The sequence below is a fragment of the Lucilia sericata genome, unplaced genomic scaffold (assembly GCF_015586225.1).
Source record: "Lucilia sericata isolate MDLA Ls3-8-SP2 unplaced genomic scaffold, ASM1558622v1 Contig000928F_arrow, whole genome shotgun sequence".
In the NCBI taxonomy this organism is placed as follows: domain Eukaryota; kingdom Metazoa; phylum Arthropoda; class Insecta; order Diptera; family Calliphoridae; genus Lucilia; species Lucilia sericata.
Window position 1 is genome coordinate 134,301 of NW_023994915.1, and position 21,077 is coordinate 155,377.

Consider the following 21,077-nt stretch of genomic DNA (forward strand, 5'->3'; position numbering starts at 1 on the left):
GCTAGAATTTCAATTTTTACTGAAGAACATTTAGAGAATAACGGGCGGACTTTCAATGGGAGGCTTGGCACTTCCCATATGAATTAAATACAAAATTTTGTATATCTGGGAAACTATTAGATTATTCGAAATTGCAATAATTTGCGTGGAATCTCCCATATGTAACAAATTGTATATCTGGAAAACCATTGTAGTTAGAATCATCAAAGTCGTTAAGTGGGTTATATTGCTTTTAGGGTAGCACAGCACACTGGGTATAGCTAGTAAATAAACAAATAAAATATCTTTGTTTTTACGTTATTGATCATTTTCTTAATGCAAAATTTTTTAGAAACTGATTTTCTGCAAGATGTTTTATATGGAAGATAGGCTTAAATATCGGCAGATCCTAGTAAAACTTGGAGAAAGGATTTGTTTTTAATTTTTAATAATTTTTTATTCATCCCTGCATAATTTCTAACACAACTTTTGACCTTGCTCTGTTTTGTTGTTATAAACAATATATTTGCTTCCAAAATCCCACTTTCTGATCTCTCGGATTCCGTTTTTATTTAAAATCGTTGAAAAATTAAAAACTAAACGTAATTGAAAACTTAGCCGGCTTACAGTCGATTTTAAGCCGCCGCCGACATATTTAGTGTCAGTCGCCGCCGCCGTTAATATTTGTCGGCGCAGGGCTCTGGCAAACAATTGCAAAAATTTTTCGTTTTTCATAAATTTAATACAAGAATTAAATAATTTTTCATGTTAAAATCTATGAGATGCAACACTAACGAAACAAAGTGATTGAATAAGAATTAAAGTTTTGTTAAGAATTAGAATAACAAAAGAAAGACAAAAAGGCAAAGAAAAAAAGAGACAAGACACCCTGAACTAAAATTTGTATCGTACGTTTTCGGCCACAACAGTTGGACAACCAAAAAAATAATAGTAAATTTGCACATATTGTCGGCATTAAACGAAGAAGGAACATATTATTGTTGGAGTTACCAGGAAAAGTGAGTATATTTATTTACTTGCCAAATATTTCCGGCTTTTGTGAAAAATATTGGTCAATGTTTTTTGACATTAAAATAGTATAAGAGTATAGTATAAGACTGGCAGACAGATATTTTCTGGCCATTTGATCTTGTTGGGTCTTCTTCTGTTATTCTATATTAGTGTTTGATATGTTTGTGTGTTTTAATTCAAAATATTAATGTGGATTCTTTATTATTTTTCTTATTTTTCACACTCAACTGATAGCATAGAAAAAACAACAACGAAACGACCCCTACCACAATCAAGCGTTGACAGCGCTGCTTAGCGTGTCGTACGAGCGGCGAACTATGAGCGCCTCGAAAAAATACAAAACATCTGAAACAGCAACAGAGATACTACATCATCAGCAGGACACTGAAAATATTAATAATCGTTTTAGGAAGTCGGCCGATTTCTTTGGTCCCTCAACATCGGCAGCAGCAGCAGCTCAATCGAATCAATCAGCGTCCGGCGTTAGTGGACGTATAGCTTTGGGTCAACAGAACACAAACGCTATGCAACGTTCAGGCAGTAATAGCAATTTGAATAACAGCGGGACCGGTGGAGGTGGCACCGGTACAAATGGTGAACGTCGTGCAAATTTCTCCATGTTGGATACAACCGCTCATCTAAACGATCATCGTTCATCGACAACAACCTCAGCGTTTTTTAATAAAATGGGAACCAACAATGCCTCTAAACCGGGTGATGTTAAGAAAATTGTTATTAAAAACTTTAAGGGTAAGTGGATGCTGGAGAATTTGTTGTTTTTTCTTAAATTTAGAGCATAGCGGAAAAACACGGCGTGGAATGTGAAACAATTCTGATTTATTTTGTTGTTTTTCTTTACCAATAATACCTATTTTCTACTGAAACAAGCCAATTAGATTTTAACAGCAGATTTTTCTTTTCCACCTGATTTGTCATATTTTTTTCTAATAAGATTTGAACATTGTGGTTATACCTGTATGGTGTGGAGGGCACAAATATGCAACCATGTTCAGCTTAGAATTTTTTATTTTGTCCATATAAACCCTGTTATCCAACTACGCAATGTAATTTGAAAATATGAATGGGTCAACTCCAAAAGGAAAATTAACAAATATGTAATGCACAGTTTTGGCAATATTGACTGTAATTTTGTGGATAGTCTAATTTATAGCCTAGCCTAAAGACTAGTCTATAGTCTAGTCTAAAGACTCGCCTATAGTCTAGTCTAAACACCAGTATATAGTTTAGTCTAAAGACTAGTCTATAGTCTAGTCAAAACACCGGTATGTAGGCTAGTCTATAGTCTAATCTATAGTCTAGTCTACAGTATAGTATAGACTCTATAGTCTAGTCTATATAGGAGTCTATAGTCTAGTCTAGACTATAGTTTAGAATATAGTTTAGTCTAGTCTATAGTCTAATCTATAGGCCAGTCTAGAGTCTAGTCTATAGTATAGTCTATAGTCTAGTCTATAGTCTAGTCTATAGTCTAGTCTATAGTCTAGTCTATAGTCTAGTCTATAGTTTAGTCTATAGTCTAGTCTAGCCAATAGATTAGCATATAGTCTAGTTTAGTTTAGTCTATAGTCTAGTCTATAGTCTTGTCTAGACTCTAGTCCAGTCTATAGTTTAGTAGTTTGGATTATATTCATGTCTATAGTTTAGTAGTCTGGCTTATAGTCAAGTCTATAGTATGTACTATACTCTATAGTTTGGACTATAGTCTGGTGTATAGTCTATACTTTCGTCTAGACTGTAGATCAGTCTATTGTCTGCATCTGCCAATAGTGTGAGAACGCATTTATTTTAAAAATACCATTTATAATTATCATTACAGTAAAACCTACACTGCCTGAAAATTATTCAGAAAGTACTTGTCAAAAACTGGAAGAAGCCGTTGTTGCTATACAATTATCCCGGCCTATTAAATATTCTCTGGAAGAATTATATCAGGCTGTGGAAAATATGTGTAGTCATAAAATGGATGCTCAACTCTATGCAAAACTTAAAGATTTAACCGAGGCTCATGTTAAACGTAATGTTGATACATTTACTGGTGGCAGCATGGATAAATTGGTATGACACGCAATCCTTCACAAAACCGAAAAGTAAAATATATTTTTAATTATTGCTTTATTCCCATATAAAGGTATTCTTAAAGAAAATCAATGATTGGTGGTTATCCTATTGCCAGCAAATGATAATGATGCGTAGTATATTTTTATATTTAGATCGAACTTATGTTTTACAAAATCCAACCGTACAATCTATATGGTAATTGAAGTACGATATTTTATAAAATTTTTTAAATCATTAATTTATTCTATATCTTAGGGATATGGGTTTAGATTTATTTCGCACTCATATAGCTCTCAATTCTTTGGTACAAAAACGTACCGTCGAGGGTTTATTAATGCTGATTGAGAAGGAACGTAATGGTGATGCCGTCGATCGTGGTCTACTTAAAAGTCTTATACGCATGTTGTGTGATTTACAAATTTATATAGCAGCGTTTGAGGAAAAATTCTTAATAGCCACACGACAATTGTATCAGGCCGAAGGTCAACGCAAAATGCAGGAGTTAGATGTACCCGAATATTTGCAACATGTTGATAAACGTTTAGCCGAAGAAAATGAACGTCTATTACATTATTTAGATTCGAGTACCAAGTAAGTGTTGTCTGGTATATTTCTTGAATGAAAATATTTATTTTTTTGTTATCGTTTGTTTCCAGGCATCCTTTAATTTATACCGTGGAAAAAGAACTACTTGCCGAACATTTAACACAAATTCTACAAAAAGGCCTAGACACCCTTTTAGAAGAGAATAGACTGAATGATTTATCAATATTGTATAGTTTATTAAGTCGTGTTAAAAACGGCACCGCTGAATTGTGCGGCAATTTTAATGGTTATATTAAAAAGAAGGGACGCACTATTGTCATTGATCCCGAAAAGGATAAGAGCATGGTGCAGGACTTATTAGACTTTAAAGATAAAATGGATGTTATTGTGCGCACATGTTTCGAACATAATGAGAAATTTACAAATTCATTACGTGAAGCTTTTGAATTCTTTATAAATCAAAGAACTAATAAACCAGCTGAATTAATAGGTGAGTTTGAAAGAAGAATGGATTTTTTTTTTGAGTATAAACCCGTTCAGAGTAAATAGGCAATAGACTAGACAACAGACGAGTTTATAGTCCCAACAATAGACTGGAACATAGTTTTGACTATAGCCTAGATTATAGTCTAGAGTATATATTAGACTATAGACTAGATTATAGACTGAAATATAGATTTGACTATAGACCAGACTACTAACAAGACTTTAGACTAGAATATAGACCAGACAATAGACTAGACTTTAGACTAGGCTATAGTCTACACTATAGAATAGACTGTAGTCTATTCTATTGGGTAGACTTAGTCCATTCTATACATCAGACTATAGACTAGACTATTGGGTAGACTGTAGTACAGATTATAGGCCATACTATAGTCCAGATTATAGGCCATACTATAGTCCAGATTATAGGCTATACTATATTTCATACTGTATGCTGTAGTCCAGAATATAGACTAGATTTGTTTAGATTTGGGTGCTTATTGCGGTTTTCTATTTTAAATTTCAGCCAAATATGTTGACATGAAATTACGTGCTGGCAACAAAGAAGCCACTGAAGAAGAACTGGAACAAATACTCGATAAAATCATGGTACTTTTCCGTTTCATACATGGAAAAGATGTTTTTGAAGCCTTCTATAAAAAGGTAAGAATTTGAAATGCCCACTAAAACTTAACAAATGGTAATGTTATATCATTTTTACCTTTTTAAGGATTTGGCCAAACGCTTATTAGTAGGAAAATCTGCTTCCGTCGATGCTGAAAAGAGTATGCTATCGAAATTGAAACAAGAATGTGGTGGCGGCTTTACCTCAAAATTGGAGGGCATGTTCAAGGATATGGAATTAAGTCGTGATATAAATATTTCATTTAAACAATATGTGGCGAATATGGATGGTGAATTAACGAGTATCGATCTGACCGTAAATATCTTGACAATGGGTTATTGGCCAACATATCCTCTAACGGAGGTTAATATGCCGCCACAGTTGGTGAAACCACAACAGGTATTCAATAAATTCTATTTGGCTAAGCACAGTGGACGTAAATTACAATGGCAACCAACATTGGGAAATTGTGTGCTGAAAGCACGTTTTGATGGGGTGAGTGAAAAGGGAAAACAGAGATATAGATTCTGATTTAATTGTTTATATTTTTTTGTTTTATTTGCAGGGACCTAAAGAATTGATGGTTTCTTTATTCCAAGCTTTGGTGTTATTGTTATTTAATGACAGAGACACTTTTTCATTTGAGGAAATTGTAGCGGCTACAAATATTGAGGTGAGTTCCTGGACTGAAATAATTGAATTTAAACTGTAGACTATAGACTCGACTATAGACTAGACTATAGACTAGACTATAGACTAGACTATAGACTAGACTATAGACTAGACTATAGACTAGACTATAGACTAGACTATAGACTCGACTATAGACTAGACAATAGACTAGACAATAGACTAGACTATAGACTAGACTATAGACTAGACTATAGACTAGACTATAGACTAGACTATAGACTAGACTATAGACTAGACTATAGACTAGACTATAGACTAGACTATAGACTAGACTATAGACTAGACTATAGACTAGACTATAGACTAGACTATAGACTAGACTATAGACTAGACTATAGACTAGACTATAGACTAGACTATAGACTAGACTATAGACTAGACTATAGACTAGACTATAGACTAGACTATAGACTAGACTATAGACTAGACAATAGACTAGACTATAGACTAGACTATAGAGTAGACTATAGACTAGACTATAGACTATAGACTAGACTATAGACTAGACTATAGACTAGACTATAGACTATAGACTACACTATAGACTACACTATAGACTACACTATAGACTAGACTATAGACTAGACTATAGACTACACTATAGACTACACTATAGACTAGACTATAGACTAGACTATAGACTAGACTATAGATTAGACTATAGACTAGACTATAGACTAGACTATAGACTAGACTATAGACTAGACTATAGACTAGACTATAGACTAGACTATAGACTAGACTATAGACTAGACTATAGACTAGACTATAGACTAGACTAGTCAAATTAAAAAAAAATCACCGCAATTTCATTCCGATTCCATATAGGACGGTGAATTGCGCCGCACATTACAATCATTGGCCTGTGGACGTGCTCGTGTTATAACTAAAGAACCTAAAGGTCGTGAGGTGGAAGATAAAGATCAGTTCCATTATAATAATGAATTTACCAACAAATTGTTCCGCATTAAAATTAATCAAATACAAATGAAAGAAACGGTAAGTGTTTTGAAAGAAAAAAAACTAAATTTAATTATAAATTTATGTTTAATATTGGTTTTTTAAAACAGACGGAAGAACAAAAAGCTACCGAAGAACGAGTGTTTCAAGATCGTCAGTATCAAATTGATGCTGCAATTGTACGAATTATGAAAATGCGTAAAACGTTATCACATAATTTATTAATTACTGAACTTTTCAATCAGTTAACATTTCCTGTCAAGGTGAGAAAGTTTATAGAAATGGAGAGTCCATCTTAAAAAAATAATAATTATTTTATTTTTTCTTTGTTTTTTTTTTTTTTTTAGCCGGCTGATCTGAAAAAACGCATTGAATCACTTATTGATCGTGACTATATGGAACGTGATAAGGATAATCAAAATCAATACAATTATGTGGCTTAATTTAACTCAAATACAATTAAATTGCGACATTTTGGTCGTTATTTCTATACCTTTTTTCATAAGTTTCTTTGGAATGTAATTGTAAACTATTAAACAAAAAAAAAAAAAAAACAAACAAACAAAAACTAAACATAAAAAATACTTATTTAAATGAATATACATATAAAAATTTATGTTCTGAAAAGCGAATTAAGCGATGATCGCTTTGTTGTTTAACTTTTTGTCTCTCTCCACTACTACTACCTACTACTATTACTATTAATCTACTCAACATTTTTTTAATACGAAATTTATTTTTTTTTTTTAATTTGCAATCCAAAGAAGATTTATAAACTTTAACCCTATTCATATAAATAAAAATTTGTTAAAAATTAGCTTAAAAAGGAAACAACAACAACACAATAAATTTAATGTGAAATTTTAAGAAAAATTTTAAATGTTTGAAAATGGGAAAAATGTTTCAAGATTTTCGTATATAAGTTTGAAATTTCGAAATTTAAAAATTGTTTTTAATTTTTTTCAAAATTTAAAAATTTTCATTTTTTGAAAAATATAAATATTATTTTTAATATTTTGATGATCGAAATTGAAAAATATAAGAAAATGACCCAAATAAAAACTAAAATCAGATTTTCTATAAATTGCTATAATTTATAGATAAATTTCAAAGCTTCAAACTATTTTCGAACATAAGCTCAAAATTTTTTAAATACTTATGATTTAGATATTAAAAGTTTTTTATTTCAAAATGAATTCAAATGTACGAATTTTTCTATATTTCTCTTTGTAATAGAATTTGAAAGAATCGGAAAATGTTAATGCTTTCAAAACAAAAGTTAAATCGTCACCCTATTCTAACAATTACAAAACTTTCCATCGTTTACAGTTCAAAACTAGCAAAGATCTCCTAATTATTTTTCTCAGTGTTAACACATGATTTTGACATCTGCTGCTAATTTGACGAAATATTTTGGCTTGGCAATGCCATACAAGAAAACAAAACAATTAAAATCAACCGCAGTGCAGAATTCGAGTTGCTGCTTTTACTTCAAACAAAAAAGTGTTTGCTACAAACACGAGATACGAAAAATACATTGATGTTTGACATCGAACATGTGTATTTTAAATGGGAAGTGCAGTTGATGTCAATTCTGCCAACTGCGAAAAGAAATTCTGCTGGAATTTTAGAGGATATAACCTGGCTAGGCTGTCCTCTTATATAGATGTTGTTTGCGCAAAATATTGGTGTTTGTTATTTTATTGCAATACTTAGATCAGGTACTAACCATTATGGACATTATGTCGACTTTAGATCCCTTAGAGTTGTCACACTATATGAATCATTTATAAAAGAAAAAAAAACTTTTATCTGAAGGTATTCCTTCCTATCACTTGATGTACTTGAATGACAAAATACCTTTAGAAGAAATGAGGAAATGTGTTTGGATTTGAATAAATATCATTTCATTTCGAATGGCCTGTTGGAACAGGTCTGCAATATACGTACTCAATTGGTTGGTTCCTTGCGATCATCACAATTTTAATAAATAGCAAAGATCATCTTAGTATGCATCACTGAACATCCAGTGAACATTCAACAATTTTTTGACTCCATAACTTTACGAAAAAATAAAAAATATGAATTGAGTACTTTTCGGATATTCGGACGTTTAAGGGATGAAAATTTTACCTATTTCTGGTACTTTTTCATAAAACCTTGTTATTGGTTTATTAACTTATATATGTATATATACATATGTACTATGTATGATGAATACATAATAACGGGATCCCACTACCATGTTTCAACTTTTTGGAATACAATTTTTATTTCGTTAATGGGGAGGAAAAAATTACCGATAGGGGGTAAAAATTTAAAATCTGATTTTATTCAAACACAATGAGTCAATTTAGATAAAATTTTTAGATTTAGAAACACTAAATATGGTAATAGGGTGATATTTGGAACCCCGATAGAAATTGATATTTTTAGTACATTTTCGTTCTCCAACTGGTAATTTTTGAGTTTTCTATGACAATTACAGTCGATTTTAGGCCGCCACCGATATTTTTAGTGCCAGCCGCCGGCGCCGTTAAAATCTATCGGCGCAGGGCTTTGGATGGCAGTCGTGAATTAAGCTGCCTTGATGGCAGACATGAAAAAATAAAAGCGTTTATTGTTTTCGCAAAGTATTTAACATAATTTTAATAGAAAACAATAAATAGATCTATATAAATTATGAAAATAAAACTCATAAATAATATTACAAATGTGTTTTAAACAATAATACAAAAATAATTAAGTGTTTAGTGTACTACTCTAAAAAAAAGAAATTTTACATTCTATTTTTCACCAAAATAAAACAAAAGCAGAAAAAAAAATATACAAAAATGCGTTTAAGTATACAGCAGCAACTAATCGGACCTTGGTTGATTGTCTTGACGCTTTTTATAATTGAATCAGCAACAGATGAGGTAATTTTAAAACGAAAGCCAAGAAAGAATAAGAGCAAAAAGCTTAAAACTAAAAACAATACACGCTAAAAGACAATGAAAATTATCATATATTTAACAAATCTGAAAAAAACAATTTCTTTTGTTTTCTTTACGGACAATTTGTTTAACAAAAAAAAAAAAAAGCTAACAACAACATATGGTTACAGCTGGTTTAATTTGTTGTACTTTATTTGTTTACCGTTTTTAATGTATTTGTTGTTGTTGTACAAATTTTGTGTTGTTATTCTGGTTGTTACTTATTAGGGTTTTTTGTTGTTTTTTTATTTATTGATTTATTTCATTTCCTAATGCCGCATCTGGTTTTAAATTACGTTTAAGAATTTATGAATGATTAATAAATAAACAACAAAAACGTCATAAGAATTTCTCTTCTTCGTTTTTTGATGATGATGATGTGGGTGTAAACTGCGTTGTGTACTACGTTGCATTACCTGCCTACGCATTTATTTTTTTTTTTTTAGTTTTAAAAACTCTCAAAATGTTAGGGATTAAGGACCTTTTAAAATAGTTATTTATAGATGCTATTGAAAAAACATATTCCGGTCATATGTTCATCAATAGACACAGTATACTTGTTAAAGTTAAACTAAATAGGCACTTGTATGCTAATTTATAGTCCGGTCAAGAGATCATAGACTGTCCAGGTTATATACAAGTCCATATAGCAGTTTACAGCTATTTAAATAGCATTCTGTATATATCATACTATAGGCAAGAATGTAGAACTGACTGTAGACCAGACTATAGATCAGATTATAGTCGAGACTGTAAATCAGACTATAATCAAGACTAGACTATAATATTGAATAGACAATAGTCAAGTCTATAAACAGGACTATAAGCAAGACTATAGTCGAGACTGTAGACCTGACTATAGACCATACTATAGAGCAGACTATAGTAAAACTATAGACCAGACAATAGTCAAACTATAGATCAGAGTATGCATATTACTATAGACGAGACTATAGACAAGAATATAGACAAGACTATAGATCAGACTATAGACCAGACTACAGTCCAGTCTATAGATCAGACTATAATCTAAACTATACTCCAGAAAATATTCCAGACTATCTATAGTGCAGACAAATTTAAAATTTTTATTAGAAAAATTATTTATGTTATTTGTACAAAATGCTTACTTTCGCTTTTTTCTTTGTTTATTAAATTGAAACTTTTCAAAAAGTCGAGGTCATCATCTTAAACTCAAAAGTGCTAACTTTCGAAAAATTTCCACTTTACAATACAACAAGTACCCTCATTCCATTGAACCCCTGCTGTTTTCTATAATTTAAAAATTTATTACACTGAATTGCACAACACCCAACCTGTTTATTTTTTTTTTATTAATTTATTACAATAACAAAATATTATCTTGAAAGTAATTAGTATTAAATTATTTCCTTGCATTATAAGATCAACTAACATTTCTTTAGAAAAATAACAAATAAACAAATTTACATCTGATTAATTTTCTTAGAAACTTAGTTTACAACGTTATTTTCCGCTTGTAACCGAAGAACAAATGCTCAACAATGATAATCGTTTTAAACAGATTATGCAGGGCAGCAGCAGTTCATCGTCAGATGCAATTTGGCCGGATAAGCATAAATTTGAAAAGGTCGATGTTAAAAAAGAAATCAATAAATTGAATATCAGTAAGATTGCAAAAACACAATTAATTGTCATATTGTTGTTATTAAAAATGTTCAATTCCAGCATATGTTTATCAATCGTCATGGCCTGAAATGAGTGTTAAATTGGGTTCTGTTACCGCTGTTAGTTTTGATAAGGCTGGCAATGTTGTAATCTTTCATCGTTGTGATCGTGTTTGGGAACAAGATACATTTTCAAGAAATAATGTTTTTACCAAACGCAATAAGGGAGCTATACGTGATAGCACTGTTTTGGCCTTGGATAGAGAAACTGGCAAATTGGTTTATGATTGGGGTAAAAATTTGTAAGTAAAAAATATACATATATTTTTTTGTTTTTTATTTGAAAGAAACAATGTTGAAGAAAAATTATTTGTATAAGAGTGTTTCTAAAGAAAATCGTTGGTTATAACTTGATTTTCTATAGAAACATAGTTAGTATAACGGTTTTTATATAGATCAATTGTTGGTATAAGAGTTTTTCCATAAAAAGTTTTTAGTATAACAGTTTTTCTTTAGAAAAGATTTTATTTGTAGAATTTTGTTGGTATAACAGTTAGCTATTGAAAATTTGTTATTATAACAGTTTTTCTATAGAAAAAATTGTCAGTATGACAGATTTTTCATGGAAAAATTGTTTATATAACAGTTTTTCCATAGAAAAATTGGAGGTATAACAGTTTTTCTATAAAAAAAATGGTAGTATAACAGTTTTTCTATAGAAAATTTTTTGGTATAATAGTATTTCTATAGAAAAATTTTTGGTATAACAGTGTTTCTGTAGAAAATTTTTTGGTATTAAAGTGTTTCTATAGGAAAATTTTTAGTATAACAGTTTTTCTATAGAAATTTTGTTGGTATTACAGTTTTTCTATAGAAACATTGTTGGTATTACAGTTTTTCTACAGAAAATTTTTTGATGTAACAGTTTTTCTATAAAAAAAATTTTGGTATAAAAGTTTTTTTTTATAGAAAAATTGTTGTTGATCAAGATTTTATTTGTAGAATTTTATTGGTATAACAGTTAGCTATTGAAAATTTGTTATTATAACAGTTTTTCTATAGAAAAAAATTGTCAGTATGACAGATTTTTCATGGAAAAATTGTTGATATAACAGTTTTTCCATAGAAAAATTGGAGGTAGGTATAACAGTTTTTCTATAAAAAAATGGAGGTATAACAGTTTTTCTATAGAAAAATTGGAGGTATAACAATTTTTCTATAGAAAAATTGGTAGTATAACAGTTTTTCTATAGAAAAATTTTTGGTATAACAGTGTTTCTGTAGAAAATTTTTTGGTATAACAGTGTTTCTATAGAAAAAATTTTGGTATAACAGTTTTTCTATAGAAACATTTTTGGGTTTACAGTTTTTCTACAGAAAATTTTTTGATGTAACAGTTTTTCTATAAAAAAAATTTTGGTATAAAAGTTTTTCTATAGAAAAATTTTTTGTATAACAGTTTTTCTATAGAAAAATTTTTGGTATAACATTTTTTCAATAGAAAAATTGTTGGTATAACAGTTTTTCAATATTTTTGTTGGTATAATAGTTTTTGTATATAAAAAAATTTGGTAAATAGTTTTTCTATAGAAAAATTGTTCGTATAATAGTTTTTCTATAGAAACTTTGGGTATAACAGTTTGTTTTGGTGGTATAACAGTTTTTCTATAGAAAAATTGCTGGTACCACATTTTTCTACAGATAAATTGTTGGTATAACAGTTTTCATATAGAAAAATTTGTTATATAACTGATTTTTTATAGAAAATTTTTACTTTTCTATACAAAAGTAGAAGAAAAATTTTTATTCAAAACTTTTTATATAGAACAATTTTTAAATGAAATCTTTTTATAGAAAAACTTTCCATATAAAATATTTTTAACAAAATCTTTTTCTAAAGAAAAGCTTTCATACGAAAGCTTTGTCTAAGGAAAAACTTTCATGCGAAAGTTTTTTCTAAAAAAACTTTGATTTGAAAGCTTTTTTTAAAAAATCTTTCAGACGAAAGCTCTTTTTAAAAAACCTTTCACTCGAAAGCTTTTGCCTAAGAAAACCTTTCATTCGAAAGCTTTTTCCTAAAAAAAAACTTTCTGACGAAAGCTTTTTCTAAAAAAACTTTTAAACTTAAGCCCTTCTATAGAAAAACTTTTAATCGAAAGCTCTCTTCTATAGAAAAACCCTTTTAAACATTTGTTGTCTACTTTTCCCTTTGTAGGTTCTATATGCCTCATGGCCTAACAATCGATCACGAGGATAATGTTTGGATAACTGATGTAGCTCTACATCAAGTCTTCAAATTTGGTCCCCGAGGCTCCAACGATAAACCACTTATGACTTTGGGTACAGCATTCACACCCGGTGCTGGTGAAACAAAATTCTGTAAACCAACATCAGTGGCAGTTTTAGAAAATGGAGACTTCTTTGTAGCGGATGGTTATTGTAATGCACGAATACTAAAATATACTAAACAAGGAGAGAAAATCTTACACTGGGGACAAAATACATTTTCTGGTGTTTCCTTTGGTGTGGCACCACAAAATTTCTTTGCCATACCGCATGCTTTAACACTGGTGCCCGAACAGGAATTAATTTGTGCAGCAGATCGGGAAAATGGACGAGTTCAGTGTTTCTATTGGTCCAATGGTACATTCCACTCGCAATATCATTCACAGATTATAGGAGATCGTTTGTTTAGTATGGATTATACCCCAGCACACGGTGAGTTAGAGGAAGTCTGTAATTTTATATTAGTTACTGAGCTAATTTGTTTCTTTAGGTGGTCAATTTGTTATAGTAAATGGACCCACTGCTGAATTGGGTTTAAAAACTGAACAATACAATGAGGTGCGTGGTTATGTGATGGAATTTACTACCAAGAAAGTAACAGGCAAATTTGGACCAAACGATATGGAATTTTCTAATCCTCATGATGTGGCTGTCTCAAAAGATGGCAATGAGGTATATGTAGCCGAACTAAATCCCATGCGTATACATAAGTTTTTGCACAAATCTATGGTCAAATCTATACCCCTATCGGCTGCCAAACCTACCGCCAATGTTGAAATAGAAATTAGTAAGGAAAAATCCTCTAATCTACCAGCAACAGCACAAAAAGCTCATATTTTAAGTGTGACTGACTCTGCATCTGATCCCTCGGTGGTATTGGAAATTTCTAGTGAATCTCATCATAGACCCGGTGCAACAGCGATTTTGGTGGCTTCTCTAATGTTACTATTTGCATTTCTAACATTCGGTTTAGCTTTGCTAATAGCCCGACGACGTAAACGAGGTAATGCTGCCGGTTTGACGGTAGGCCAACCTAGTGAGCTGGTCTATCGTAAATTGGTAGCCTCAAGTCAAACTATTTGTGATGAATGTCCTTAATTTATTTACAAAAACAAACATCTTTTTATATGTTTTCTTTTTATTCATTAATTTTATACATTTGTTTTGTGATTATTGTGTTCTTAAGACAGCTATATTTATAATTTTTGTTTAAATTATTTAAGTTTTTTAAATTCTTTAAAAATTTTCCAAATTATTTTCTTTTTAAACCGGTAGCAGAACCCTAGATCTCTCACATTTTTTTGAAAATAATCACACTCACTTTGAAAATTCTAAGCAATCATCAGAAATTTGTTTAATAACAATAACAAAAATAGTTTGATTCATACTTTCATCTCTCACCCATTCCGTAATGTTGACTTCAAATCAGTTTCAACATCAATACCTAACATTTCCTTTTTCTAATTTAGTTTTTTTCTCTATAGTTTTAAAAAATATCACTTCCATTAGTTTTATTTCCTTTAAAACAGTTCATATATGTTTCCCAAAGTGTTTCATTTTTCTCTCCCATAGTTGTCCCATTTCTGACGTTTTTCTATTAAAAAAAATGTTTTAAGGAATAATGAGATGATAATGAAATGAAAACTAAAAACAAAACAGCGAAAAAACACATAAAAAACAAAACAAACAATAAACAAATAATTTGAAAATATATCATAATAAATTTATTTTTTCATTTTTAAAAATAAAAATAATGAGATTACATTAAATTAATTACAATAATAATTGTATACATATAGAAATAAAAAAGGAGCATTAGAAAAAAAATACATAAATATACAGTATTTTGTATAAATTGGAGGGGTTTTTATAATTTAATCAGTACACAAACTAAAACATAAAGTTTGACTATGGATTTAAACAAATATAACATAAAACACTAGTATGTTATATTTGTTTAAATCCATAGTCAAACTTTATGTTTTAGTTTGTGTACTGATTAAATTATAAAAACCCCTCCAATTTATACAAAATACTGTATATTTATGTATTTTTTTTCTAATGCTCCTTTTTTATTTCTATATGTATACAATTATTATTGTAATTAATTTAATGTAATCTCATTATTTTTATTTTTAAAAATGAAAAAATAAATTTATTATGATATATTTTCAAATTATTTGTTTATTGTTTGTTTTGTTTTTTATGTGTTTTTTCGCTGTTTTGTTTTTAGTTTTCATTTCATTATCATCTCATTATTCCTTAAAACATTTTTTTTAATAGAAAAACGTCAGTACAGATTCTGTATTAAAGAAATATTTCGCATTCCTTAATCATGATTAAAATAAAGAAGTAAAAGAGCAATGTATGGGACAAGATTGCATACATTACCTCATACATGATTCGACTGCAGACTATAGACTAGACTATAGACTAGACTATAGACTAGACTATAGACTAGACTATAGACTAGACTATAGACTAGACTATAGACTAGACTATAGACTAGACTATAGACTAGACTATAGACTAGACTATAGACTAGACTATAGACTAGACTATAGACTAGAGTATAGACTAGACTATAGACTAAACTATAGACTAGACTATAGACTAGACTATAGACTAGACTATAGACTAGACTATAGACTAGACTATGGACTAGACTATAGACTAGACTATAGACTAGACTATGGACTAGACTATAGACTAGACTATAGACTAAACTATAGACTAGACTATAGACTAGACTATAGACTAGACTATAGACTAGACTATAGACTAGACTATAGACTAGACTATAGACTAGACTATAGACTAGACTATAGACTAGACTATAGACCAGACTATAGACTAGACTATAGACTAGACTATAGACTAGACTATAGACTATAGACTAAACTATAGACTAAACTATAGACTAGACTATAGACTAGACTATAGACTAGACTATAGACTAGACTATAGGCTAGACTAGACTATAGACTAGACTATAGACTAGACTATAGACTAGACTATAGACTAGACTATAGACTAGACTATAGACTAGACTATAGACTAGACTATAGACTAGACTATAGACTAGACTATAGACTAGACTATAGACTAGACTATAGACTAGACTATAGACTAGACTATAGACTAGACTATAGACTAGACTATAGACTAGACTATAGACTAGACTATAGACTAGACTATAGACTAGACTATAGACTAGACTATAGACTAGACTATAGACTAGACTATAGACTAGACGATAGACTAGACTATAGACTAGACTATAGACTAGACTATAGACCTAGACTATAGACTAGCCTATAGACTAACTATAGACTAGGACTATAGACTGTAGATCTATAGACTAGACTATAGCCTAGACTAATGACCTAGACTATAGACTAGACTATAGACCTAGACTATAGACTAGACTATAGACTAGACTATAGACTAGACTATAGACTAGACTATAGACTAGACTATAGACTAGACTATAGACTAGACTTAGACTGATTAGACTATAGACTAGACTATAGACTAGACTATAGACTAGACTATAGACTAGGACTATAGACTAGACTATAGACTAGACTATAGACTAGACTATAGACTAGACTATAGACTAGACTATAGACTAGACTATAGACTAGACTATAGACTAGACCTATCGACTAGACTAGACTATAGACTAGACTATAGACTAGACTATAGACTAGACTATAGACTAGACTATAGACTAGACTATAGACTAGACTATAGACTAGACTATAGACTAGACATAGACTAGACTATAGACTAGACTATAGACTAGACTATAGACTAGAGCTAACTAAGACCTAGACTATAGACTAGACTAATGACTAGACTATAGACTAGACTATAGACTAGACTATAGACTAGACTATAGACTAGACTATAGACCTAGACTAAAGACTAGACTAATAGCACTAGACCTATAGACCTAGACTAATAGTACTAGACTATAGACTAGACTTATAGACTAGACTATAGACTAGACTATAGACTAGACTATAGACTAGACTATAGACTAGACTATAGTACTAGACTATAGGACTAGACTAATAGACTAGACTATAGACTAAGCTATAGACTAGACTATAGACTAGACTAATAGACTAGACATATAGACTAGACTATAGACTAGACTATAGACTAGACTATAGACTAGAACTAGAGACTAGACTATAGACTGAGACTATAGACGAGACTATAGACTAGACTAGACTATAGACTAGACTATAGACTAGACTATAGACTAGACTATAGACTAGACTATAGACTAGACTATAGACTAGACTATAGACTAGACTATAGACTAGACTATAGACTAGACTATAGACTAGACTATAGACTAGACTATAGACTAGACTATAGACTAGACTATAGACTAGACTATAGACTAGACTATAGACTAGACTATAGACTAGACTATAGACTAGACTATAGACTAGACTATAGACTAGACTATAGACTAGACTATAGACTAGACTATAGACTAGACTATAGACTAGACTATAGACTAGACTATAGACTAGACTATAGACTAGACTATAGACTAGACTATAGACTAGACTATAGACTAGACTATAGACTAGACTATAGACTAGACTATAGACTAGACTATAGACTAGACTATAGACTAGAGTATAGACTAGACTATAGACTAGACTATAGACTAGACTATAGACTAGACTATAGACTAGACTATAGACTAGACTATAGACTAGACTATGGACTAGATTATAGACTAGATTATAGACTAGATTATAGACTAGATTATAGACTAGACTATAGACTAGACTATAGCCTTGACTATAAACTAGACTATAGACTAGACAATAGACTAGACTACAGACTAGACAATAGACTAGACAATAGACTAGACAATAGACTAGACAATAGACTCGACAATAGACTCGACTACAGACTAGACTATAGACTAGACTATATATTAGACTATAGACTAGACTATAGACTAGACTATAGACTAGACTAGACTATAGACTAGACTATAGACTAGACTATAGACTAGACTATAGACTAGACTATAGACTAGACTATAGACTAGACTATAGACTAGACTATAGACTAGACTATAGACTAGACTATAGACTAGACTATAGACTAGACTATAGACTAGACTATAGACTAGACTATAGACTAGACTATAGACTAGACTATAGACTAGACTATAGACTAGACTATAGACTAGACTATAGACTAGACTATAGACTAGACTATAGACTATAAACTAGACTACAGACTAGAAATTTACAAAATTTCCTATCTGCCGATATACATCTCTATTTATCATTTCCCCTTTAGTATAATTTGATAAAAAAACATTAACTTTATAACTTTCAATATATTTTAAAGGTTGCATGCCATTTGGTTCGAATAATCGACGTCATGCCTGGGATTTTCCCTCAAAACCAGATGGCTTTAAACTGGGTGGTCTTCTACTAGAGCGCAATAAACGCAGTGGTTTTGAAAAACTTGATCAAAACGCTAGTGATGAGGAAACGGAAACGGCTACTAATAATACTTTAACAAGTGCACAATTTGCTTAGTTTTTTTGGTTTATTCAAAAAAAAAGTCATAAAACATCATATTTATATCTAAAAACAATAACTAATTAAAATCAAATGAACCTCTAACTCGCTCCAATTTATTGAAAGAAAAAGGAATTTATTTTTTGAAACGTTTTCTTAATAATTTTTATTTTATTGAGCTAAAAATTAAGTTCGGTTAATATAATTTTAAAAATTTATTTTCTCTAGGTGTTTTGTAATGCATAATAATATAATAATTTGTAATTAACAATGTAAACGAAAATTCAATTATTTATTATTGTACTGTGTAGAATTTAAGACTTATTGTATGTATATTTTAGTGAAGCAAAATAATTTATATAAGTACGATTCTTGTAGTAGTAAATTATATATTGAAATTATCTGGTTAAGGACCAAGAAAAAAAAAACAGAATGGAATACTTTTAGAACATTTTTTAAATATTTTGATTTCTGAGAGAACAAATAATTATTAATGATTTTCTTCCTTATTGATAAAGTTGGATTAAGATAGACTTTTAAATTTCCATATTAAGTTCAGTGACAGGTTTTACACATTCATGATCTAACTGCTAAGAAAAGCTGAGACCAAATTACCCTCTTCTACATTAATCGCAATCTCAATTTCGGCTAAACTGCCGCATTTGTTAACGAATCTCTTATGCTTCGTAGTTTTGAATCTCTGGATCAATATAGAATAAAAGAATTAATGAATTTTACTTTTATCACAATCGACATACGATTTTATGAAATTTATCCTAATTGAGTTTGAGGAATATGGTTGAAAACCAAATCTAAACACCTATTCCATATTTAATTTTCTCTTAAAAATCAAAATACTTTTGCCATTCCAATTGCTTGTATCCTATCAAATTTTCCATTTTAAAAGACGACTTTGTTTTAATTAAATGTTTTAATTGTATTTACCGCTAAAGTACTGAAGGAATTCTAATACTAACTAAATCTTGTTTTGAGTACCCATTAAACAATTTTTGCCGATTTTAGTCAGAGAGCCGAAACAAGTAGCATTTTTTAACATTCGAAGTCACCGAAGCTTTTTTATAGACTACACTCAGGCTATAGACTAGATTATAGACTAGAAGACTACAGACTAGACTATTGACTTGACTACTGACTGGGTTATAGACTATACTACAGACTAGAATAGAGGCAGACTAGAGACTAGACTAGAGACTATACTAGAGACTCGACTCTAGACTAGACTATAGACTAGACTATAGACTAGACTATAGACTAGACTATAGACTAGACTATAGACTAGACTATAGACAAGACTATAGACTAGACTATAGACTAGACTATAGACTAGTCTAGTCGATAGTCTAGTCTATAGTCTAGTCTATAGTCTAGACTAGACTATACTACATACTAAAACAGAGACAGACTAGGGACTAGACTAGAGACTATACGAGAGACTCGACTCTAGACTAAACTATAGACTAGACTATAGACTAGACTATAGACTAGACTATAGATTAGACTAAAGACTAGACTATAGACAAGACTATAGACTAGACTATAGACTAGTCTAGTCGATAGTCTAGTCTATAGTCTAGACTAGACTATACTACATACTAGAACAGAGACAGACTAGGGACTAGACTAGAGACTATACGAGAGACTCGACTCTAGACTAAACTATAGACTAGACTATAGACTAGACTATAGACTAGACTAAAGACTAGACTATAGACTAGACTATAGACTAGACTATAGACTAGACTATAGACTAGACTATAGACTAGACTATAGACTAGACTATAGACTAGTCTAGTCGATAGTCTAGTCGATAGTCTAGTCGATAGTCTAGTCTATAGTCTAGTCTATAGTCTAGTCTATAGTCTAGACTAGACTATACTACATACTAGAACAGAGACAGACTAGGGACTAGACTAGAGACTATGCGAGAGACTCGACTCTAGACTAGACTATAGACTAGTCTATAGACTAGACTATAGACTAGACTATAGACAAGACTATAGACTAGACTATAGACTAGACTATAGACTAGACTATAGACTAGACTATAGACTAGACTATAGACTAGACTATAGACTAGACTATAGACTAGACTATAGACTAGACTATAGACTAGACTATAGACTAGACTATAGACTAGACTATAGACTAGACTATAGACTAGACTATAGACTAGACTAGA

At 30.6% G+C, this 21,077-nt stretch overlaps 2 protein-coding genes across 2 annotated transcripts; both read left to right on the top strand.

Moving 5' to 3' along the window:
- Positions 1-649: 649 nt before the first annotated feature.
- LOC119609091 (cullin-4A) lies at positions 650-6,995 on the top strand. The gene is made up of 12 exons (XM_037963776.1): positions 650-998; positions 1,246-1,761; positions 2,849-3,087; positions 3,161-3,285; positions 3,346-3,681; positions 3,747-4,126; positions 4,649-4,785; positions 4,853-5,242; positions 5,313-5,420; positions 6,269-6,439; positions 6,511-6,663; positions 6,748-6,995. The coding sequence occupies exons 2-12, from the start codon at positions 1,329-1,331 to the stop codon at positions 6,841-6,843; spliced, it is 2,568 nt and encodes an 855-aa protein (XP_037819704.1). The 5' UTR covers positions 650-998; positions 1,246-1,328; the 3' UTR covers positions 6,844-6,995.
- A 1,965-nt stretch (positions 6,996-8,960) lies between these two features.
- On the top strand, positions 8,961-19,853 carry LOC119609089 (peptidyl-alpha-hydroxyglycine alpha-amidating lyase 1). The gene is made up of 6 exons (XM_037963773.1): positions 8,961-9,318; positions 10,844-11,021; positions 11,083-11,323; positions 13,237-13,739; positions 13,798-14,310; positions 18,702-19,853. The coding sequence occupies exons 1-6, from the start codon at positions 9,235-9,237 to the stop codon at positions 18,893-18,895; spliced, it is 1,713 nt and encodes a 570-aa protein (XP_037819701.1). The 5' UTR covers positions 8,961-9,234; the 3' UTR covers positions 18,896-19,853.
- The last annotated feature ends 1,224 nt before the right edge of the window (positions 19,854-21,077 follow it).